General features: G+C 44.2%; 1 protein-coding gene across 1 annotated transcript; it reads right to left on the bottom strand.

Annotated features, from left to right (window-relative positions):
- Nucleotides 1-8,578: 8,578 nt before the first annotated feature.
- On the bottom strand, nt 8,579-19,734 carry sec22a (SEC22 homolog A, vesicle trafficking protein). The gene is made up of 7 exons (XM_083641547.1): nt 19,647-19,734; nt 18,698-18,905; nt 16,358-16,521; nt 13,585-13,764; nt 11,008-11,126; nt 10,628-10,693; nt 8,579-9,441 (listed from the first exon to the last, which is right to left on the bottom strand). Exons 2-7 carry the CDS (start codon nt 18,877-18,879, stop codon nt 9,241-9,243), a joined length of 912 nt encoding a protein of 303 aa, XP_083497673.1. The 5' UTR covers nt 18,880-18,905; nt 19,647-19,734; the 3' UTR covers nt 8,579-9,240.
- Between the last annotated feature and the right edge of the window lie 1,779 nt (nt 19,735-21,513).

Genomic DNA, 21,513 nt, shown 5'->3' with positions numbered 1-21,513 from the left:
TCGACCTTACGCCTCCGGCGTGACAAGCAGGTGGACGGAACCTGTGACGGCTTGAGGTTGACCGCGACTGATCCTCCTCAAACGTCCTTTCTTTAAATGTAACGACATCAAGCCGTTCCCCAGGAGCAAGCTTCCTACCGTCCCGAACCGGAGCGAGACGGGAAAGCCCATCCCAAAGCCCCCTCTGAGGAGGGGACTATTAGGGGGGAGGAGCCTACATGTATAGCGAGCCTGAGTTTGCTGTTGAGACCAAAGACGTCCAATCAGACCGCGGGGACAGAATTTGCCAGCTGTCAGTCAAGGTCCTGAAGGCACTAACGCTGAGGCCCAAGTTCTCCGGGGGAGTGGAATCGCTCCCGTCTGCCGGATTTTCACTGACATTGAAATGAACGATCGGGATGTTTGACCAACACAAACCTCCCTCTCTCTCTCTCTCTCTCTGCTGGTCTCTCTCTCTGCTGGTCTCTCTCTCTGCCGGTCTCTCCCTGCTGGTCTCTCTCTCCCACTGAACACACCGTTTCATGTGTTTGTACTGTATAACGTGCGATGTACAGCAGTGCGATGTAAAGCAGATTTTGTCTGTGTTGTCTTTGTACACTCTGTCTCGAGCGGGACAGAGAATCGCAGGTGTCTCAAGCGTGGACACTCGAGTGCGGCACCTGGCCAGCACCGCAGCACTAGCCGTCCCTTTAGCGCTAAGTCCATGTTGTTTGACGGCCAACTTGTCCGTAGTGGGTCAGGCTGCGGACTGTGTGGAGAGTGTTACTCACTTGGCTACTTGAATGAACAGAGCGAAAAAGGCTCCGCGGTGTTTGGGTTTAACGAAAGCTTTCCGGCAGACCTAAACACCACAAATACAAAACAAAAACAGACACAAATAACACATTGAACGCACGCACACACACACACACACACACACACACACGTACAGTACGCACGCACGCACGCACACACACACACACACACATACACACACACACACACACACGCACACACACACACACACACACATTGCTCGCTTTAACTGAAGACACTGAAGGATGTCAATGAAAAGCTTTTTTTGTTTTGTTTTTTATCTTCAACATTTTGTATTTTGACTTCAAAACACCAAAACCTATCAGATATTTTAGATTATATATTTTGTACATTAATATATTAGAGAGAGCTATCTATAAACACCAATGTGTATTCCGATGTACATAACTGACTGACTTTTCACATTCATGCACAGACATTATCAGAGGGTGGGCTTTCACTTTTTTCGCTTTTTCTTTTCTTTTCTTTTCTTTTCTTGCAGTTCATCTGCTTTATCATGTTTGCTTCTCTGAAGTCATCACCGGCGTTGCCTGGCCTAGCACAGCACCACAGTCCATACATCATTTCGCTTTGGCAGATTCAACGCATCTGAATTTGGCGCGACCGGGTTGTGCAGCAGTACATTCCCTACCAACACGAAAGTCGCAGTTTCCAGGCCCCGTGTTACCTCCGGCTTGGATCGGGCGTCCATACAGGCACAATTGGCCCTGTCTGCGGGTGGGAAGCTGCACTAGCGCCTCCTCTGGTCAGTCTGTTCGGGGGGGATGGGAACTGGGGGCAACAGCGTGATCCTCCCACACGCTACCTTCTGCTGGTGAAACTCCTCGCTGTCGGGTGAAAAGAAGCAGCTGGCAACGGCACATGTATCGGAGGAAGCATGTGCTAGTCTACAATTTTCCCCAGATCGGCAGAGGGGGTGGAGCAACGACCGGGGGGGGGGGGGGGGGGGGGGGGGGGGGTTGGAGCCTACCAGAAGGCCGCGCACAATCCATCGAGAGCCCACTCTGAACGACGGACTGAGGATGGAAACACATCTGTTAAAAGCCATTTTGCACTCCGATGCTCCGCCACCCCCCCACCACACACACACACACACACATACACACACACACACACTTGCTCAATCAGATGGTACGACCCAATGAATGTCCACTGATCTCCGATGAAGCCTTTAATATATATATCTCTATCTGTATCTATACTGATGATGGGGATGGTGCCCTCTTGTGGATAGGGATAGACGAGCCCACGTGGAAGCGTGCCCATTTCTCTGCTGTATGGTCCTCCACAATGTTTCTTTTTCTTTTCTCCTTAGCAGAACAGCTTGTTCCAGTGTTACAACATCTTCACCATGTAATCTGACATATTATCGTATTTCACCTGGCCAACCCATACACCTTCTTTTTTTTATCTTTGTAATCTGACATCATATTTCACCTGGCCAACCTGTACGCCTTCTTTTTTTTAAATCTTTGGTTCTGTTTGTACCAAACACTACAGCTGGTCCTGTTTGCCCTGGCTCAGGGCCAGAGCCAAAAGAACCTTGTCTGCACCAAGTGCCAAGTTTATTATCTGGGGTAAATGGAGGTAGACTCGAGCAGCAGAGCCTAGAGTTTGAGACGGGACTGTGACACCTCCAAGTCTCTAAATCCTGGCTGTGTTTTTAGTCTTCTGTTTGACATTCTAATCACCTTTAAGTAGACAAAAGAGAAACCTGGCACTTAGTCCAACTGTTTACGGCACTGCTCTCTGGACTTTTCTGGTTTATGTACTGTATTGCTGCAACAATTATCTCCATTCTCCACACGCCACAAAACCCCTATACTTCTACATCTGTTGTTTATTCAGTCTAGTCCCATTTGCCTCATTGAATGCAGTGCCATTATTTGCCCTTTGACCCCTGTTTCTACTGTGCCATCAGGATACCGAGAGCTTTTGAACACGCAGGGTGTTTGAGAAGATGCTGCACACGGTAGCTTTTGAACATGCGGGGTGTTTGAGAAGATGCTGCACACGGTAGCTTTTGAACACGCAGGGTGTTTGAGAAGATGCTGCACACGGTAGCTTTTGAACATGCGGGGTGTTTGAGAAGATGCTGCACACGGTAGCTTTTGAACACGCAGGGTGTTTGAGAAGATGCTGCACACGGTAGCTTTTGAACACGCGGGGTGTTTGAGAAGATGCTGCACACGGTAGCTTTTGAACATGCGGGGTGTTTGAGAAGATGCTGCACACGGTAGCTTTTGAACACGCAGGGTGTTTGAGAAGATGCTGCACACGGTAGCTTTTGAACATGCGGGGTGTTTGAGAAGATGCTGCACACGGTAGCTTTTGAACACGCAGGGTGTTTGAGAAGATGCTGCACACGGTAGCTTTTGAACACGCGGGGTGTTTGAGAAGATGCTGCACACGGTAGCTTTTGAACACGCGGGGTGTTTGAGAAGATGCTGCACACGGTAGCTTTTGAACACGCGGGGTGTTTGAGAAGATGCTGCACACGGTAGCTTTTGAACACGCGGGGTGTTTGAGAAGATGCTGCACACGGTAGCTTTTGAACACGCGGGGTGTTTGAGAAGATGCTGCACACGGTAGCTTTTGAACACGCGGGGTGTTTGAGAAGATGCTGCACACGGTAGCCGGGCCGTTTGCAACATTCGCGAAATGAAAACACAGTGCCATTGAATTCCGTTTGAACTTTTTAAATGTTCTCAAATGATACTTGACAGATGGGAGGGGAGGGGTGTACCTCCTCCTAGGTACGGGTGAGGGGTGTACCTCCTCCTAGGTACGGGTGAGGGGTGTACCTCCTCCTAGGTACGGGTGCCCCGCTTCTCCCTCTCTGCAGCTGAGGAGGGATGCTCCTGACGAAGATGAAGCACCATCAGTGTGGGAAAATCTGTGTCCGACTCCTCCGAGGCAAAAACATTCTTTGATTTCTGTCCAACATTATAGGCTTCTGTTTTCTCTCTTTTTGCCCATTCTTCTTCTTCTTTTTTTTTTACATTCAAATAAACTGCTGAGATGTGTCACACATGATACGATGTCAGTTGGCTTCCTTTCTGTCTAATCTGCTCATGTTGTCGTCGGCTCATTGAGGGGTTTAGAGTAATGCCTGTTTACTTTGTGCAAGCCATTGTGTTCCATAAACCAGTGGTTCTCAAATTGTTTCACATGAAGGACCCCTAAACTGACAAAGATTAGACCACGGACCCCCATTTGATAGGATTTTGTCCCACGGTCCCCCCATATGATAATAAGATTGAGGCTTTTAGATGTTTTATTACAGAAAGTGTATAAAGCCCATGACCAAAATAGTGTTACTTATGAATGGAATTATAGTGAAAATAAATTGCCCCCCTTTTGGCTGGGGACCCCCTGGAACCCCCTCAAGGTCCCCTGGGGGTCCCCCATTTGAGAACCACTGCCATAAACAACTGAGATGCTTTTGCAAATCTGTCCTCCATTCATCCGTGTGTTCAAAGCACAACTGCGGGGATTTTTTAGAGATATTATGTTCACAGAGATCTCCAATAGAGGGCAGTAAAGTACTGCATCACCGGGTTTAGATAAGAGAAAAAAAAATCTCCCAATGAAGGGCCCTTTCTCTTCTTTTCATCATGACTATTAATGATACATGGTAGAGGAAATGAAAGCAATATGCTAATCTTGTGATTAACACCCCCAAGTGTTATTTCATCCATTACCCATAATCCACATTCATATCTGAACTCACTGGCCATTACATTCAATAAGAATGGATCAGCTTCTTGGCTAATGGTCCCTAAATGACTCGCAAATTTGTGTCATCAAAGTGTTGGACTGTCATTCACATTTAATTAGCTCATGATAAACAGAGCGTGGTGTTCAGATTTCATTTAGGAATTTGCAGAATGGACGGACATGGAACACAAGTCCGCTGTACTACTACTACTAGCCTACTAGGAAATGAGCATAGCCGTGTTCACCTACAGTATAGCTTTTCTCCGTGGAACTCAAGTCAGTGTTGGAGCTTGAGCAATATTAGACTTTGGACTGAAATGAGAGAGGATGAATGTAGACTCAGTGGTGCATGCAGTCGGGCAGGGAAAAGGCTGACCAATGAATACAGACCCTTTTTGAACAGTCCACCTGTCAACACTGCAGTTGGGTTTTGTCACAAAGCTCAAGATTGAAATTCAAGCACTGCGTTTGAGTTCAAACGACACTTTTGAGTTGAAGTAGTCAGTCATTCCCACTTGCTGCTCCGGCCGAGTCGGAGGGAAAAAGATGCAGCCTGGAACACTATGTGTGTCCCTGCTTCATTCATCTTCACTGTACTTCTAGTCTAGAGGAAATGGCTGTTTCTCATAATAATGCAGCCACTAATAACAATAATGATCATAATCATCACAGTCGTCATACATATTGTTCTGCTAGCTTCTGGAAGAAGCCCGAGTGTTGCCTGGAAACTGGTTCACTGCCTCTGCACTGTGGACAAGTGTTGCTTGATGAAAATGGAGGAGGGAATCAAACTAAATGCTCAGCTGTTTCAGTACATTTAGCAGTTGAAACTCCTGCCCTCATTTAGTGTACACTTAAAGACTTCTGCTCAATGTTTTCCTATTGTAAGTTAGTGAAACCGGGTTGTTTATTATTTAATTAAGTAAATGGATTTAAAATCCAACTGTTAACATGTATTATTTAGAAAAATGAATAGTCAGATAGTCACAACAGAAGTCTGGAAACACAAATATTTTTTCCTTACTCTTTTCAGGGTTCCTACACATTTTCCATTTCAAAAGTCCATACTTTATATTTGACCATATTTGACATCTGAGTACACAAGGGTGTCACTTTGTGTTGAAAAGTGGTGTAAAGGACACCTATGGCCACACCACAATTTGGAGGTTTTGCGGTTGCGCCTCAGTGAAAGCTTTGGACTTTGAAGAACTTCTCAAGTGAAGACTGAAAAGCTCTGACAGAAATGACTTGACCTCGGGAGACTCAGTGGCTCACAGTTTGACAGCTGCATGACAGTTTGGAGGTTGTGGGTTTGAGCCTCAGTCAGTTATGAAAATGGACACCTGGACGAAAGACTGAAAAGCTCTGAGAAAACCTGTCCTAACAAGTGTGACAGTGGCTCAAGAGTTGGATTACTGCCCAGCAGTGTTCAGTTTTGAGGTCATGGGTTCGAGCCTCACTCAGTTTTAAACGGCAGACGAAGGACAGAAAAGCTCTGAGAAAACCTGTCTTAAAAGGTGTGACCCCGTGGCTCAGAGAGTTGGGTTACTGCCCAGCAGTACCGAGCTTGTGAGTTTTCAGTCTCAATCAATTTTGATATTTAAACCTCAGACTATTATGTCAAGACCACTGGGGTTCACCGCAAGGCATAATTACCTTTCACATCTGCAATAATGACGCAGAGGGGGCATGACAAACTCCCCGGGAGTGAGACTGGGTTGGGAATAGCCTACAACTAGATGTTTATTATGCAACTAATTTAAATTGTTTTAAAATCCAACTGTTAGCATGTTACATTCTGATGCCATGATAAAACACATGCTTGTTGACTAAATTCAGAATTGTATTATTTAGACTAATGAATGGAGAATAAAATAACAAATATTTTCCCTTTTTCCATACTCTATACTAAAATCAAATTCCATACTTTTGTAGGAATCCCGTCTTTTACTTTTCCAGACCTGGAAAATAGCTACTAAAATCAAACTCCATACTTTTCATACGTGCGCAGGAACCGAGTCAGGACCTCGGTTGAACGTCTCATCTGAAGGACGGTGCTCACTCACAGGACAGTCCGGGGGGCATTGGGGACGGGTTATTCATGAGACCAGAGAAACAGCACCTCCTACTGGTTGTCCAACACCACTTCTAGCAGCATGGTCTCCCATCCATCAGCTGCCTCAATAAACCCTGACATAGAGGAATAGAATGCATGTGCCATACATTATAATAGCACCGTCTCAGGGATTTCTTTCGTGTTCAGTAATGTTCCAGAGCTGAGCTCAGTCAATCAATCCTACAACAGTGGACACATTTCAAGTGGACTGGAGAGGACCCGACCATGTCATGATGATGAATCAGTGCTTCAGAATATAGAACGGAAAATTTGCTAAATTGAAGCACTTCTAGTTTTTGATATGCAAATATTTCTGCATGTGGCAGAATACTGTTACTACCGTACTGTAATGGCGGAACTCCTACGCATTCCAAATTTAGCAACATTTTCCAGACCTTAATTCTTCGGCTAGATTAGAAGACTGTGTGAGGCCAGTCTTCAAAATGACTTATGATTGTGAAATCTGATCGTAAAGGATGTGAATATATATACCGTAAATTCCGGACTATAAGCCGCGGCTTTTTCCCCGTTTTTTGGCCCTGCGGCTTATATAACGGTGCGGCTTATCTATGGATTTTTTCAAAAAAAAATCTCTTTTTTAGCACTCTTTCTAACTATAAATCCACTTGTTTTAATTTCCTCTCTTGCCCTCTTTTAACAACATAACATAACATAACACAACACAGGTGGTGTTGTGTTATGTTGTTTTGTTGAAATGTTAATAAATGGGAGCTTCCTCAAACAGCCATCTCTTTCCCGACAATCCCCTCTGTGCATGAACCCTTACGTAATTAAACATTAAAACACAATAAAAAAAAAAAAAAAAAAAAAAAAAACATTAAAACACCTGCGGCTTATAGTCCGGTGCGGCTTATATATGTAACAAACAGGCAATTTTGCTGCTGCGGCTTATACTCCGGTGCGGCTTATAGTGCGGAATTTACGGTAGTATAACTGAGTCTACCACGACAGCACATCTACCAAACTTCCCCTCAGGCATAAAGTCCAGCTCCTTATATAATGTGTATGAGTATAGTCACAGGCCCTGTATTTCACTTACTCGTGTCACCCAGCAGACCCACACAGCATTCAGAGCCAAACTAAGCTGGCCTGGATATACACTCTCTGGATATACACTCTCTGGAACAGCTGTAATTGCTGTGGAAAGGAGAATGTGAAAACAAATCATCGGCGCCAACGAAGCACATTTCTGCTCCCATCAGATCAGAGCCATTATTGTGAAAAGAGGTATTAGGTCATAATAGGTGTGGTACTGCTGTGCAGTCATAGAACAGTCTGAGAGAGAGGCAGTCCCCCAGACAGACGTGCACTGCAGATGCCAGATGGGACCCAGGGCAGAGCTGTGGCTGGACTTTCCTTTTCATGCGATCATGACTATTCTCTTATCTCCGTCCATCAAAGATGCAGAATCTAAAAAACAAACATGATCGTTGACCTGATGATCACAGACGATTACAAATCAAGGCGTGTCCCAGCCCTCTTCCCTCCTCTGTTTGTTTGATAGGACTTGCTGCGATGGCACAAGAGGACAGCACATCTTTGCAGAATTCCCCTCGTTACATCGAACAATGCACTTGCACAACACCCGCGAATGCACTGGCCTAATGGTGATTGCGTTGAATGCGAATCGTGCGGCGATGTGCATAACGACGGGAGAGGGGATGTGCATAACGACGGGAGAGGGGATGTGCATAACGACGGGAGAGGGGATGTGCATAACGACAGGAGAGGGGATTGGATAGCGAGTTCGTCTCTTCATCAGCAGCTGTCGCAGCGGACGTGAGGGAGGAAAAAGCATGCCAGAGGCTGCTTAGATGACACAGACTGCCTCCGGGGGTTTGACAACAACACAACTATGCATCGTTAGTGCTGCTAACGTAAACCTGTTTATTAACATACCTGCAGTCACTTGACACTGGCATACGGTTGAGGCTGTGTGGGCAATGGGGTAGGCTATGAATGTTAACAGGCTGTTTGTGTGTGTTAGAGCAAGAGACACTGCGATGCATAATTGCATATAGAAATCATAACAAATTTCACAAAACAATTCCAAATATAACTGGAATAAAATCTGTAAAAAGCCTCACCGACAACATGTCAATGCACAATCAGTCAGCAAATAAATATCGGAATAAACTGTCTACACAGCATGTGACAAAAATCTGTAGCTGAGCAAATGAGCATGGTCCTAATGCTAGAGAACATTCCCATGTTGAGTGAGCAAACATCAGCCTGCAATTGCATAGTCCCAAGCCAAGACCAAGCCTATAGCTGCTGTGAAATCAATGACTGTTAATATCATCGGGAAAGGACCTCCAACACACTTTTCCGTGTTCACTTCTAGACAGTCCACATTGTGAATAGTCACAGTCCTGCACTGTGATGGACTTGATGGTGGTGTGGAGTGAGCGGGACGACTGCTTTCAGATTTTTGGCCCCTCCTCCTTTACTGGGGGGAAGGGGGGGAAGGGGATTTTTCACTTGGAAGATTTGTCCCCTGGCTGGCCTGTGCAGTCTAGTCCGCTGCACATCCTAAGGTTTGTGGTCCTTCCTGCCGAGGGCCTTGGTCAGACGTTGTAGTCCGGGGCTTTGCCCAGCGGCTGTCTGAGTCTGATCTGCAGCGTCATGAACGCCGCCACCATCACATGGAAGAGGATCTGCCACACGTTCCTCAGTTCATACAGATACATGTTGGACAGACAGATGAGGGCAAAGGCCAGGAAGGACTTGCTGTTCCTCCACACAGAGAAGTAGGCAAACAGGTAACACTGAAAGGAGAAAGTCAGAGAGTCAATAAGACGCTGCACACTTTGCTACTGACCAAATGACATGTTCTCTGCATTAATCTGTCCTCCACATGACAATAACGTCTGCTCTGATTTTCAATGTGTGCTCTTTAATAGCTGTGTTGGGCCCATTTGGCATTAGGAGATGCACAAAGGAGCTAATGAAACTGTTGAAAGAAGTGAGCTGTGTGGAGCATTGAGCTTTGCTAATGTGAGTCTAGCTGACAAGCTGCTGAGCTGTAAAGTACAGGGCGAGTCAATCAGTGCTGCTCTTACTGCAGAGACCATCACTTACCTCAGGGGTGGGCAACTGTTTTTCATGGGGGGCCACATGAGAAACCCAGATTGTTGCCGGGGGCCGAACAAATATTGTCACGCCGTAACCCATGGATGGGCAACTTTGATGATAGAGAGGGCCACAAAAAAATGTCCTCGCTACCAGTTTTTGCTGAGGGCTGAACGGCGCCAGCGCGAAACATTTTGGGCATTTGAAGCCAGGTTTAGAGGAATAACTCATTTTAAATTAACAGTTGTGATGTCATTATTCAGTCTTAACCACCAATATTTGATCCTTTTCTCACGCACTCCTATGTCACCACCTGCTCTCCCTGCAGGGCTTGAAATTAACTTTTTTCACCACCTGCCAATATGGCTGCTAGATTTTAAAGTTACCAGCCAATTCGAATTTCCATTAGCCGAAATGTTTTTCTTGAAATAAACCAGAATATGAGTGGGTTATTTTAAGCTTAAGTATCAGTAAGTGGCCCGGGATTCTCAAAGCCTGTGTTGAGGCTCACACAAGAACAAAAATGCACTCTTGAAGCTAAATAAATCCAAAACCAACAAGTTAATTATTTAAATTTCTACTTCAATGTAGAACAGTCATTTCTTACACATGAGATTACTTTTAGCCTTTTAGTCATAAATATTATTGAAATATATTCCATATTCCAGACTGAAATGCTATAACAGAAGAGTATTGGCCAGAATGACATGAACATTTGGACACTTATTCAGCGGGTATCTTGCATGTTGCGTTCAGGTGCACTGTAAAAAAAAAAAAAAAAAAATTTTTTTTTTTTTTTTGCAATACCATCGCGGGCCACACAGGGGGCGCCGGCGGGCCGCATACGGCCCGCGGGCCGTATGTTGCCCATGTATGACTTACCTGATACAGACAGGCTGCCGTGCCCAGGAAGAAGGCAATCACGTAATTAAAGTCCTCATCGTCATTCTGGAGACAGGATAAAGAAAGCATGAAATAAATAAAACGGTTATTTTCCAGTACTAGCCAGCCGCGACTACACAAGGTTACATTAAACCAATATGACAAGAAAAGGAGTTTAGTTTTAGAGAGTCCTCCATTGCACTTTTCTCTCATTTACGCCCCTCTCTTGATATGAAGAGAGAAGCACGCTGGTTCGTTGAGAAGAATCTGACATCATTTACTAAAGCCAAAATCAATTCTGCCAAATCCAATAAACCACTTGAGAGACACGGAGTCCGTTTCCTCTCAGATACTCAGATGCCACGCAGGCACTTCCTCACCTGCAGTATGCTCTCTATGGCGTGGACTCCTCGCAGCAGGTTGAGGCCGCCACAGAGGACACTGAGCACACAGGACACAACACCAGGCAGGGTCACCGGCTCCAGCATCTGAGTGGGAGCTGAGAAGAGACGGTCCTAAAGGCTTAGCAAAAACTACCAATGTACCATAGAAGTAGGGCTGCCACGATTAGTCGACTAGTCACGATGACGTCGATTACCAAAATAGTCGCCGACATATTTGGTAATCGACGTCATCGCATGTTAAGAGCTGAAAAAAAATTGTTTGTTTTGTTCCCCCGATGCTGCTGCTGCTCATTAAAAGATGTATTTTTCAGTCAATTATCATCTTAATTGTCTTTATTTTTAGTTAGCACATGCCTAAAACAACTTCAAGCAAAATTTAGAAGCTAAATCAGAGCGATTGAGTAATTGTGCGATAAGCTGCAATTTATGATCCGACTAGTCGACTAATGGTTAAAATAATAGGTGACTAGTCGATTGTCAAAATAATCGTTTGTGGCAGCCCTACATAGAAACATCAAGAGGGAAATCTGCTTCCCAACCTATGGAGCATTCATCTTGCTTTTATGAAATGCAACACTATGGTACATTAAAAAACCTCATCAAGTGGAGGTCATACAATTTGGAAGAAAATCACAGCACATTGTTTTTAAACGGTCTACCTTCCAAAAGACATTTTGAAATGATGATCGGAAGGGATGGGAATGGTAGGGAGGGTGACACAGGCAAGAAACAGAGTGAAGAAGCTGTGGAGCTGCCCTGAAGTGAACGACGGGGGGGGGAGACACAACGGCGCCAGTGACCCAGGACGGCATCACTTAGCTGGGGGCAGCCGAGGTGTGATGGTGCGTACGAGCGGGTGGGTTGGTTGGTTCTCTGGAGCAGCGGAGGGGCGAGGGGGTCTCGACCACAGGGCAGCAGTGGAGCCGCAAGACTGAGTAAATCCACACAAGTGGAAGGGAACACAGTACAGTACAGTACACACTGATATCTATCTGCCATCTACAACATCCTTCAGCAGGACAGCCGTCAACAGAGAGGCAGCCTGCTTTCATGTGATTCAAGTCAACCTCAATCCAATTCCAGTCATTTCTAGAGTAATTAGAAATCCTAACACTCCATGCCAATGGATTACAGTGCAGAGATGGGACCATAGGGGGTATCCACACAGGCTTACTACAGGACTATATGAAGGATTTAGGACTGCAGTAAAATGTATGCGTGGAATGAATGACTTCTCATTCTGTCAGACCTTTGCTAATGCTTATGACTCTCGTAACGGGACAAGCCCCGTCTTTTATTGTCACACGAACACCACAACACATGCATGCGGCCACAACACACTCATGCTGACGGTGGCCGGTGAAAAGTGTCCTCTGCATTTAACCCATCCAGGCATGTCCTTTCCTCCGGGGGGCAGGCCAGGAGCAGTGGTCGCTTTCTCGTACAGCGCCCGGGGACCAACTTCGGATGTTGTCGTCACTGGTCGGATGACGATGACGATCTGATCTTCTGCATGTTTTTAGTGGGGGGCTATATACGGAGGAACCCCCTGGGGGAGCACGGGGAGAACATGCAAACTCCACACAACCAGAAAGGCCCTTACGACGAGATACCCCACCTGGGCAGTAGGCACTGAAGATATGGGGGGGATCACAACCACAGCGCCCACAGTGTCCCAGGCGAGAATCGAACTCAGGACCTTCTGACTGTGAGGCGACAGCTCTACCACTGAGCCACCTGTGTGCAGTATACTAAATGGTGCAGTATACTAAATGGACCCAAAAACATCATGTCAAGCACACAACGTTTCACATCATCACAGCTCAAAATATTGGATGAGACACAACGGACATGCAAACAATGAAATAAGATGAATCAGACAAATCAAAATCGTCCTATTCCTGTGCTTGTAGTCGGGCTGCACGATTATGGTCAAAATGATAATCACGATTATTTGGATCAATATTGAGATCACGATTACGGTACTTAACATGATTATTCTTTGACTTTGGGAACATCATGCATTTATTGAACTAATAAAAAAATAACACTGGATTTCTGTGAACTGTCACCTTCCACCAAGGGAAGTTTTATACATAAAAGGACAAACACACCGCCTCTCTGTTCTCGATTTGAGCTGTAACTAAACGCACCTCAGCATGTTTGGGCTTTGGAGGAGTGGCAGAACGCACCACTGCGATGGAAAGGGGTGTGCACAACACAAGACAAAACGAGGGCAACATTGCTAAACGGAATGCGGGACATTTTATCTCGATTTTCGAGTTTTCACGATTCTTGATCACGATTAATATTCGATTAATTGTGCAGCCCTAGCTTGTAGAGAGTACTAATTGTAAATTGTTACATGATCCAGAATCCATTTGGTCTTTTATTCAGATGTTATTCTGCTGCAAGATAGGGAGTTCTTCCATGCACCGTTACAATAGCCAACCACTCTCATGTTAAGAAGGTGCATGAAGCACTCTCATGTTAGGAAAGTGCATGAATCAAAAGGGAGTAGTACCATTGTGCAGTAGCAAAGTGGTGTCCTACCTATGCCCTTATACTTGGAGGGGGTGCGCAGTGAGAATCCATTGATGGAGCTCAGGTCCTCGGGGGAGAGCTGGTAGGGTGGTCGCAGCTTGATCTCCGTCTGCATGTCTGCCAGGTTGATCTTGGTGGACAGGGAGCGGGGGCTGTTGTAGCGCTGCTTGGTCTTCTGGATGAAGGTGTCTGAGGGTGGCAATCAGCACAACAATGGGGTCACAATATGGGCAGCATTGAAGTGCAACAGAAATCAGCAAATGCATGCACAATGATGCATGAAAAGGTTTCTGGCTTAAAGTAAATATTCACCCTGGCCTTGCACGGTTATGCCATCAATCTGTGTTGCTCATTGCATTCCAGGAGTTATTTTGTGATGAAGTGTAATTTGCTTTCACTCAACCTGCCTCACCTTCACTCAACCTGCTTCAACCTTCACTCAAGTCTCAGCTTTCTTGCCCTCTACCCAACTTCGACAGTTCCATGACTGTTTAAGCACCACAGTGTGCAGAAATATGGGAAGAAAGAAAAAAGCAGAGAATAACATACAGTATTTTCACTGCATGCTGTGTCTTTCGGACCCTGGAGCTCTTAAACCCTCTGTAGCTGATTATGTGGCTATAAAGACTCCTGTGGTTCTAATGAGTCCAATTTCATCTTTTATATTTTCTATCGCTTTTCTGTACTTTTGAACTTTTCAATTGGAAAACTTTTACCTTGACTGTATTATTATTACTCTGTAAAGTACTTTGAACTGCCGCCATCAGTGCAGGAAATGTGTTATACAAAAGCTGTCTTGCCTTGCCTACTGTAAAGATAAGTGTCAGACAATTATGGTCATATTCAAGCCATAAGCCATGTGGAGCACTTAGCACTAAACTACAGGGCTTTCTATCATTTAAAGCCACTTACATCCAGCCTCCATGCCTCTTTGGGTAAGCTACATGGGGGCAACATGAACAAAATAATTGCCCTTTCATTTGTAAAAAAGGGCTGCATCTTGATAGCTGTCAAGTCTAAAGGTGCACCCTGGATGGAATCTATTTCTTAAATAACTCATGCTCAATGGTCCCTAAACTTATGTAATCTTATGTACCCCTTGAGCTGTTTTGCCATGCCAGTAGTAGTCTACCCCCTCACTCATGCGTGTTGATTCGGCTAAATTTGTTCTATTATTATTCAGGAGCAAAAACATTTTTTTTATTTTTTTTTACGATATCATTTTTTTCTGACGATACGCATATCGTGAGGTTTCGATATCGCGATATATCGTGCAACGAAATATCGTGACACCCCTAATAATGATTGAAAGTGCTTAATGACACAAAGAGACCAATCTAAAAATATTTCCATGACATCAGGTTCAGTTAGTGAGAGAAAAGCTGACTGTAGACTGTGGAATCAAGTACCCAAATTGAACAGGGTGAAAAAGAGAGAATTCTATCCGCAAAGAATAAGTCTAATATGACAGTAAAAAACTATAGATACGTTACTTCCGGTACCGCGCTTTTGTGTGTGCGTGCGTGCGTGTGTGTGTGTGTGTGTGTGTGTGTGTGTGTGTGGTCGTGGGGGAAAATGGAAGGATTTCCCCCATGCTGACCCATTGACCAGAGGCTTTTTAATATGGAACACACTTCCTCTGGATCTTCTCAACATTCCTGGGAAGATAAGATAAGACTGGGAAGATAAGATCACTTACTCTGCACCTATTTTACCATTACTATTCGGTTATCTAAACTCCTACCATGGAGCAAGCAGCTACAAGGTTGGTGGTACCACTACCTATTCTTCTGGATGTCTAGTTTCCGGCCACTAATATCAGTCCAGAAAGAAAAAAAATTGAGCGTGTGAGAGTTGGTCAAGAACAGACCTGTGCCATCTTCATCCCACAGGGGGCCCCTGGCAGCTGCGGGGCCCTAAGCAGCTGCTTAGTTTGCTTATAGGGAGGGCCGGCTCTGCTCATGTGTGAAGATTATCCTGCTGAACACTGGTTTGCGTTTGAATAAGCTTGCGTTAACCACAGACCTCATTTGAAGCATCGCGCCAAAGACCCATTCAAAAATCCCATAGGCAGAAACAGTGAAGAACCCGGAAGTGTTAGCATCTATGTTTTCCGGACTCATTCCTGCGGCTCTATGAGGCGACCCAGTTCTGCGGCTCGCAACTGCTCGAGTGACATTACTGATGACATCACAATTGCTTGAGTGACATCACTGATGACGAGTTTTGCGCGCGTGGATGACAAGAAAGGGGCTCGAGCCAGAGAAACTCCAGCTGAGCGTGCAAAACTAAACACACGAGTTGGCATGAGTTTGGCATCCTCTCCACCTTAGAAATGTGTGTGTGAAGAGCACACATTTCTACTTTTGTCTTTATTCGATAGGTAAAAGTAGAGAGAGACAGTAAGGTATGGGAGAGATAGGGGAGGGCATGCAGCAAATGGCGACAGGCTGGATTCGAACCCGGGTCACCACGGGAAGGACTGTCTGAGCCTTCTGCACTCTACTCGGTGAGCCACCGGGGCAGCTAGATTTCATTTGAACAAAACCCAAATCCATTGGTGCTACTAAACAATATATATGATCCCCTTCTGTATCAGGAATATTGTCAGGACAGGAGATAATGAAGATGAAGAGATCTTTCTTGGTATCATCACTCTGTCTTGGTGTTACGCAGCCTTTTCACTGTGTACAGGGGAATATTTTCCAGTCAGGAAAAATTGACAGCTGCACTGCATTATGCGTTAACAATCTTGAAACTCCTCCATGGGAGCTCAGCTCACCAAACTCAATGAAGGAGTATGGCCGCACGGCGCTGTTGATTCGCTTCGTGTCGTAGGTGACGATGAACTCCCTTTGTAGCTCGTCCAGGAAACAGAAGGCTAGGACGTTGGGGTAGTTCTCTGTACACACCATCAGGTAGCCTACACCCAGTGAGCTAGTGAAGCTGAAACACACACACACACACACACACACACACACACACACACACACACACACAGTATTATGTTTTATACTGCCCTCTTTTCTCTCTGTGGAAACCTTGGAATATTGTAATTAGGACACCAATTATAAATACAGTGCGTCTTATAGACAAAACAAAAGCACAGACAAAACCTGCATTTCAGCACAAACACTAAGCAGCATATTTCTGCCTGTAAAGATAATTCACATCTACTGAATGGCTAATTAAACACCATTTCACACCAAGATTCAAATGCACTTCAGTAGTCCACTCTTCAGCTATGTAGTGTCTATTCAATCATGCCGTAGGGAAATCATATTTCAAATATATACTGTACTGTACATACTCCCACATGATCTGAATAGCCGGGGGAACATTTGAAGGAAAGCAGATTATCACAACATATCTAACTGGATGTGCAACACAGTGATTTATAAACGGTGCAAATTGAAGTGATGGATTGAAGCAGCTTGATGAACCAAAAACATAACTGTAACATCAATCATTAATTGGCAGTGTGTGTACAGTAGGGATGTTCATCAATAATCGATAATCGATAATTGATCGTTGAGGAATGAATTCGATCACGTGGAATTTTTATCGATTATTATTATTATTATATATATATTTTTTTTTTGTGGACTAGGTTTGGGTGGAATTCGTTCCTCCTCGCCCCACTCCATTGCACAGCCGACTAACGTGAGGTGGAGCTTCATATAGTCTCTAGTTTTCTGGCTGGGCACGGGCCTTTGTGCCAACAAAACTGTTTTGAACATGGGGAATTCACACAGGCATGCACCGGGGACACAAACGCACCCAGCGGTCTGCGGACCTCAGTGAGGCTCAGGCCTGTTGATTTGACTCTTGTGCTGTCAGCTAAGCTGGAAGACGCCGATTGCCTTACATCATGTAACCTGACATGTAACATGTTTGTTTACCTGGCCACAGCGCTAGTGTCTGATATTCTTACTACACAGCGGCATCGCCATTATAGCTGGCCGAGAACGCGCAACGTTATTACCAGACCAGAGTAAAAAAAAAATATATATATACAGTATATATTATTATTATTACGCTATCGATAATCGATAATTGATCATTAATTTTACCGAATTTCGATTATGGAAATTGTTCAAAATGAACATCCCTAGTGTACAGTATGGCAGTGTGTGTACAGTAGGGCAGCACCTCGCTCTCTCACGTTTGGATGATGCTAAATGTTGTGTGTGGTGTGGCATGGGTACTGGAATGAGCCCACGTAGCTTCTAAAAGGCCCAATATATCAAAACATTGCCTGGCTCATTCTGACCTTCTTTGTCTTTGTTCTCTTCCTTGGTTGCTGATGGCTTGTCTTGATTAAAATAAGCCATATCAAAAGGAGGCTCTGGTCATCAGAGGGTGCAGTTTGCTCATAGATGGCTGATCCTGTCTGCTGCTGCCTTAATGAGACTAATTAGCTCATAACAAACAGTGCTTGAGAGAATTTCAAAGCATTTCATCAAGCCCCAGTGGGACTTTTAAAAACACTCTGACATTTTAGATGACAGCATAGCTGTCAAACTAATTCATATTAAAATTATTTCCAAATAATTTACCACCAAAAGGTTTGGAAGGGGTCAGGAAAAGATTAGCAAAATCGCTTGATTATCCATAGTTCGCATTATACCATAAGTTGAAAATGTGTATGGGTGTATAATACTATGTTAATGTTATATTTTTATGTGTTTTTTTATATGTGCATTGCTTTGCTGCTTGTTTTTTTGATTATTTTTTTGTAAAGCACCTTGAATTGCCTTTGTGTATGAAAGGTGCTATATAAATAAAATTTGACTTGACTTGACTTATGTAACTTTAGGGCCCTTCAAACCTAAATAAACTTTTTTCTTCCTTTTTACATTTTAAAGTATCTTTTAGCTCTAACAGAGCACTTGATACAAGGAATATCATTTTGTAAGGGCTCTTTTGTTAGAGCTAATCACGAGTTTTAGATGTACTGTACTTAAAAGCCATAATCGGGTTGTTTAAATGTGTATTGTTTGTAAACATTGGAGCAAAACAGGCTTGTGTTTTGAGTTATGTCCAATAATGGCAATTAAAATGATATTTGAATTGTATATTATAGCGCAACCAAATTAAATCACCACCCCATAAGACGTACTTGACATTGTATTGGCCAGTCTTGAGTGTGCAGCGGTCAGGGAACTGGCCGAGTTTCTTGGAGAGGCCTTTGAGATGCCTCTTGGTCTCCTGGAGCTCTTTGTCCTGTTCATAGTCTGTGGATGCAGACAGGGGCAGGCCATCCCCCACCCTCACCACAGAGGCAAATAGCACCATCGACATCTTACAGCTGCACTCTCACTGAAGCCCTGCACACATAAGATGAGAAATGGAGGGGGGGACTTCTTGAGACACAGCTAAAATGTAATGGTTGAGTGCTGAGATGAGCTAATGTAACATTATGAAGCAATAATGTACATTTCTCTCATTTGTAGTAAAATACTACAGTAGTCAGTCTGAGTCTGTTTCTTTGGGCTATGGGCTAGCTACAATCAGAACCATGGATAGCTCTAGACAGCTGTGGACAACATTCATGTCGAAACTCGATAATAGCGTTAAAATCAAACGTAACAGTTTAACATGAGTGGGTCTGATAAACTGATAGACCAGTAACGTTAGCGCACCACGACTTTTTAGACAGATGCAAACATTTAGCTAGTTAGCTAGCAGCATTCAGTCACTTCGGAGAGGTAGCTACTACACAAACTGCTAGCGTTAGGTTAATTTACTGCCAGCCTGAGTTTAGCTTTAGCTAACGATTTTTGTTATGTCGAAACTCTTCATGATGTAACCTAAAAACTGTCCTCTTTGTATTGTAACAATGTTATATTAACGTTAGTGTAAAAAACACCTTCATAAGCCTACAGTATAGGTTAGAGCAAGCTAACGTTAAATTAGCTAACGTTAGCTACACTGTATACCATTAACGTTACCTTTCTAGCTAACGTTAGCAGGCTAGTAGCTAGTTTTCCCCCCTGTCCACTGGTCAAGGAAGTGAGCGAAACTGAAGAAACCCATATACCTGACGAACTGCGATAGGGCTTAAATACCTGGTGAGTGAGTGTAGCATCATTTGGAAAGTAATTCCTGTCAGTCTGATGTGCAGCTGTGTCAGACAGCTAGCAGCTTCTCTAGTTTACGTGGCTGTTTCGCTGTGGATTGTGGGTAAAGGCAAGCCAACCTCTCATCAGCACCACTACATAAAACGATGCTACTTGTCTCACCCATAAATTGCTATTGGACGTTTTTCAGTATTCTATTATAAGAGTACTAAGCTTTTTACAATAGTGGTAATAGATTTATTTATTTATTTATTTATTTAGGCTCATTTCAGTGTAATCATTAGCATTAATGACTGGAACACTAAACAGCATAGAAGCATGGTATTAGCGTACAGCTGCTTTACTTCCTGCTTTTACCACCTCAAAGGGGTTCAGTGAAATGGGTCCATGGGACACCTTCATAGAATGTAGGTAGGCTAGTTCAATCTCACTATTTGGGGGACCGTGACATCAGAAGATTTGGAAGCTCCCGTTCTATCTATCTTATATAAAAGGGAGCATGTGGGCAATGTTTGTTTCAATTTTGTCCCGGAAGTGATGCAATGTCAGTGATGTTACTTGAGCAATTGTGCATTGTGACATCACTGAAGATGTCATAGGCATTGTGACATAATCAGTGATGTCATAAGAGCAATTGTGATATCATCAGTGATGCGAAGTTGTGACATCATCAGTTTATGACATCATCAGTGATGTCATAAGAGCTGGTGAGCCTACCCAGCGGGCAAGGTGCAGGGCGGGTGAGGGGGCAAGTGAGCCCGCACAGCGGGCGAGCCTAGGAATCGAGCACACGTAGCACGCAAAATGCCTAGTTATAACAAAATGCAGTGATCTCTGAAGCCCATTTAGGAAGTAAGTTGCAAATGATTTGTAGAGAACTTCAGTTCATCATTAATTGGTCATTCAGGTCCTGTGAAGGTCTGGGAACGGCCAGCCACAGAGCCAAATAACAATCAACTTTATGGGACCCAGTAAACTCAGTAACCATCTCATGTGGTAAGATTCATATTGTTGATGGAATGTAAATACACATTTATTATAAAAACACTCCTTAATATTCATGGGCTCATTCATTTTGTGGCAGACACTATGTTTTATTATGTTAGGTTTTAACTATATTTTGGTCCCATTTTTAATCTGATCTCTGTTAGCTGCCAGTGCCACAGTCACTGCTCTCCCATGCACTGGCTACCAGTGACAAATTAACCCTAATCCGAGGTGCTCAGAATTTCTTATGGTTAAAATTTAAAGAATTATGGAAAATGGATGAATAATGTGTACACAGATCCAGCCTGTCCAGCTCTAAAGTTCCACTCAAACCTGAAGTAGGGCAGTCACTGGCATCAGCATTTTGTTTTCTATTTTCACTCAGTCCCAGTTTAGAGGGCAAAGCACAACTTCTGTATGGCTAAAGGAGGAGCTAGAAGCAGCAATACAGAGACATTAGTGGTCCCATCTTTCACACACACCCATGCAATCTCTAGGCAATGTGTCAGCCTGAAGCATACTTATGCCCTTGTGTGTGTGTGTGTGTGTGTGTGTGTGTGTGTGTGTGTGTGTGTGTGTGTGAGAGAGAGAGAGAGAGGCACACAGAGTGAAAGTTGGATGATGGATGTCTGCTGTTACTGACAGCTTGATGAATAGGCCCAGGTCCAGGGGATTGTTAAGCCCAGAGCGTGTCAGGTGAGTCATTCAGTCACACAGTCTAAATAGATATTAGTGTCCACTCCACCGCTTTTTTACATTTCCAAGGATGTTGTCTCGAGAACGGGGATGAATAGAAAAACGTCTCAAAACAATCTCTTACATCTCAAACTGTGATTTGGTTCGACCAGTTGTTTTCACAAGATGAATA

Source organism: Poromitra crassiceps (genome assembly GCF_964638095.1).
Source record: "Poromitra crassiceps genome assembly, chromosome: 8".
Lineage (NCBI taxonomy): Eukaryota > Metazoa > Chordata > Actinopteri > Beryciformes > Melamphaidae > Poromitra > Poromitra crassiceps.
The sequence above is the reverse complement of the archived record's forward strand: the minus strand, read 5'-3'. Positions and strand labels throughout refer to the sequence as shown.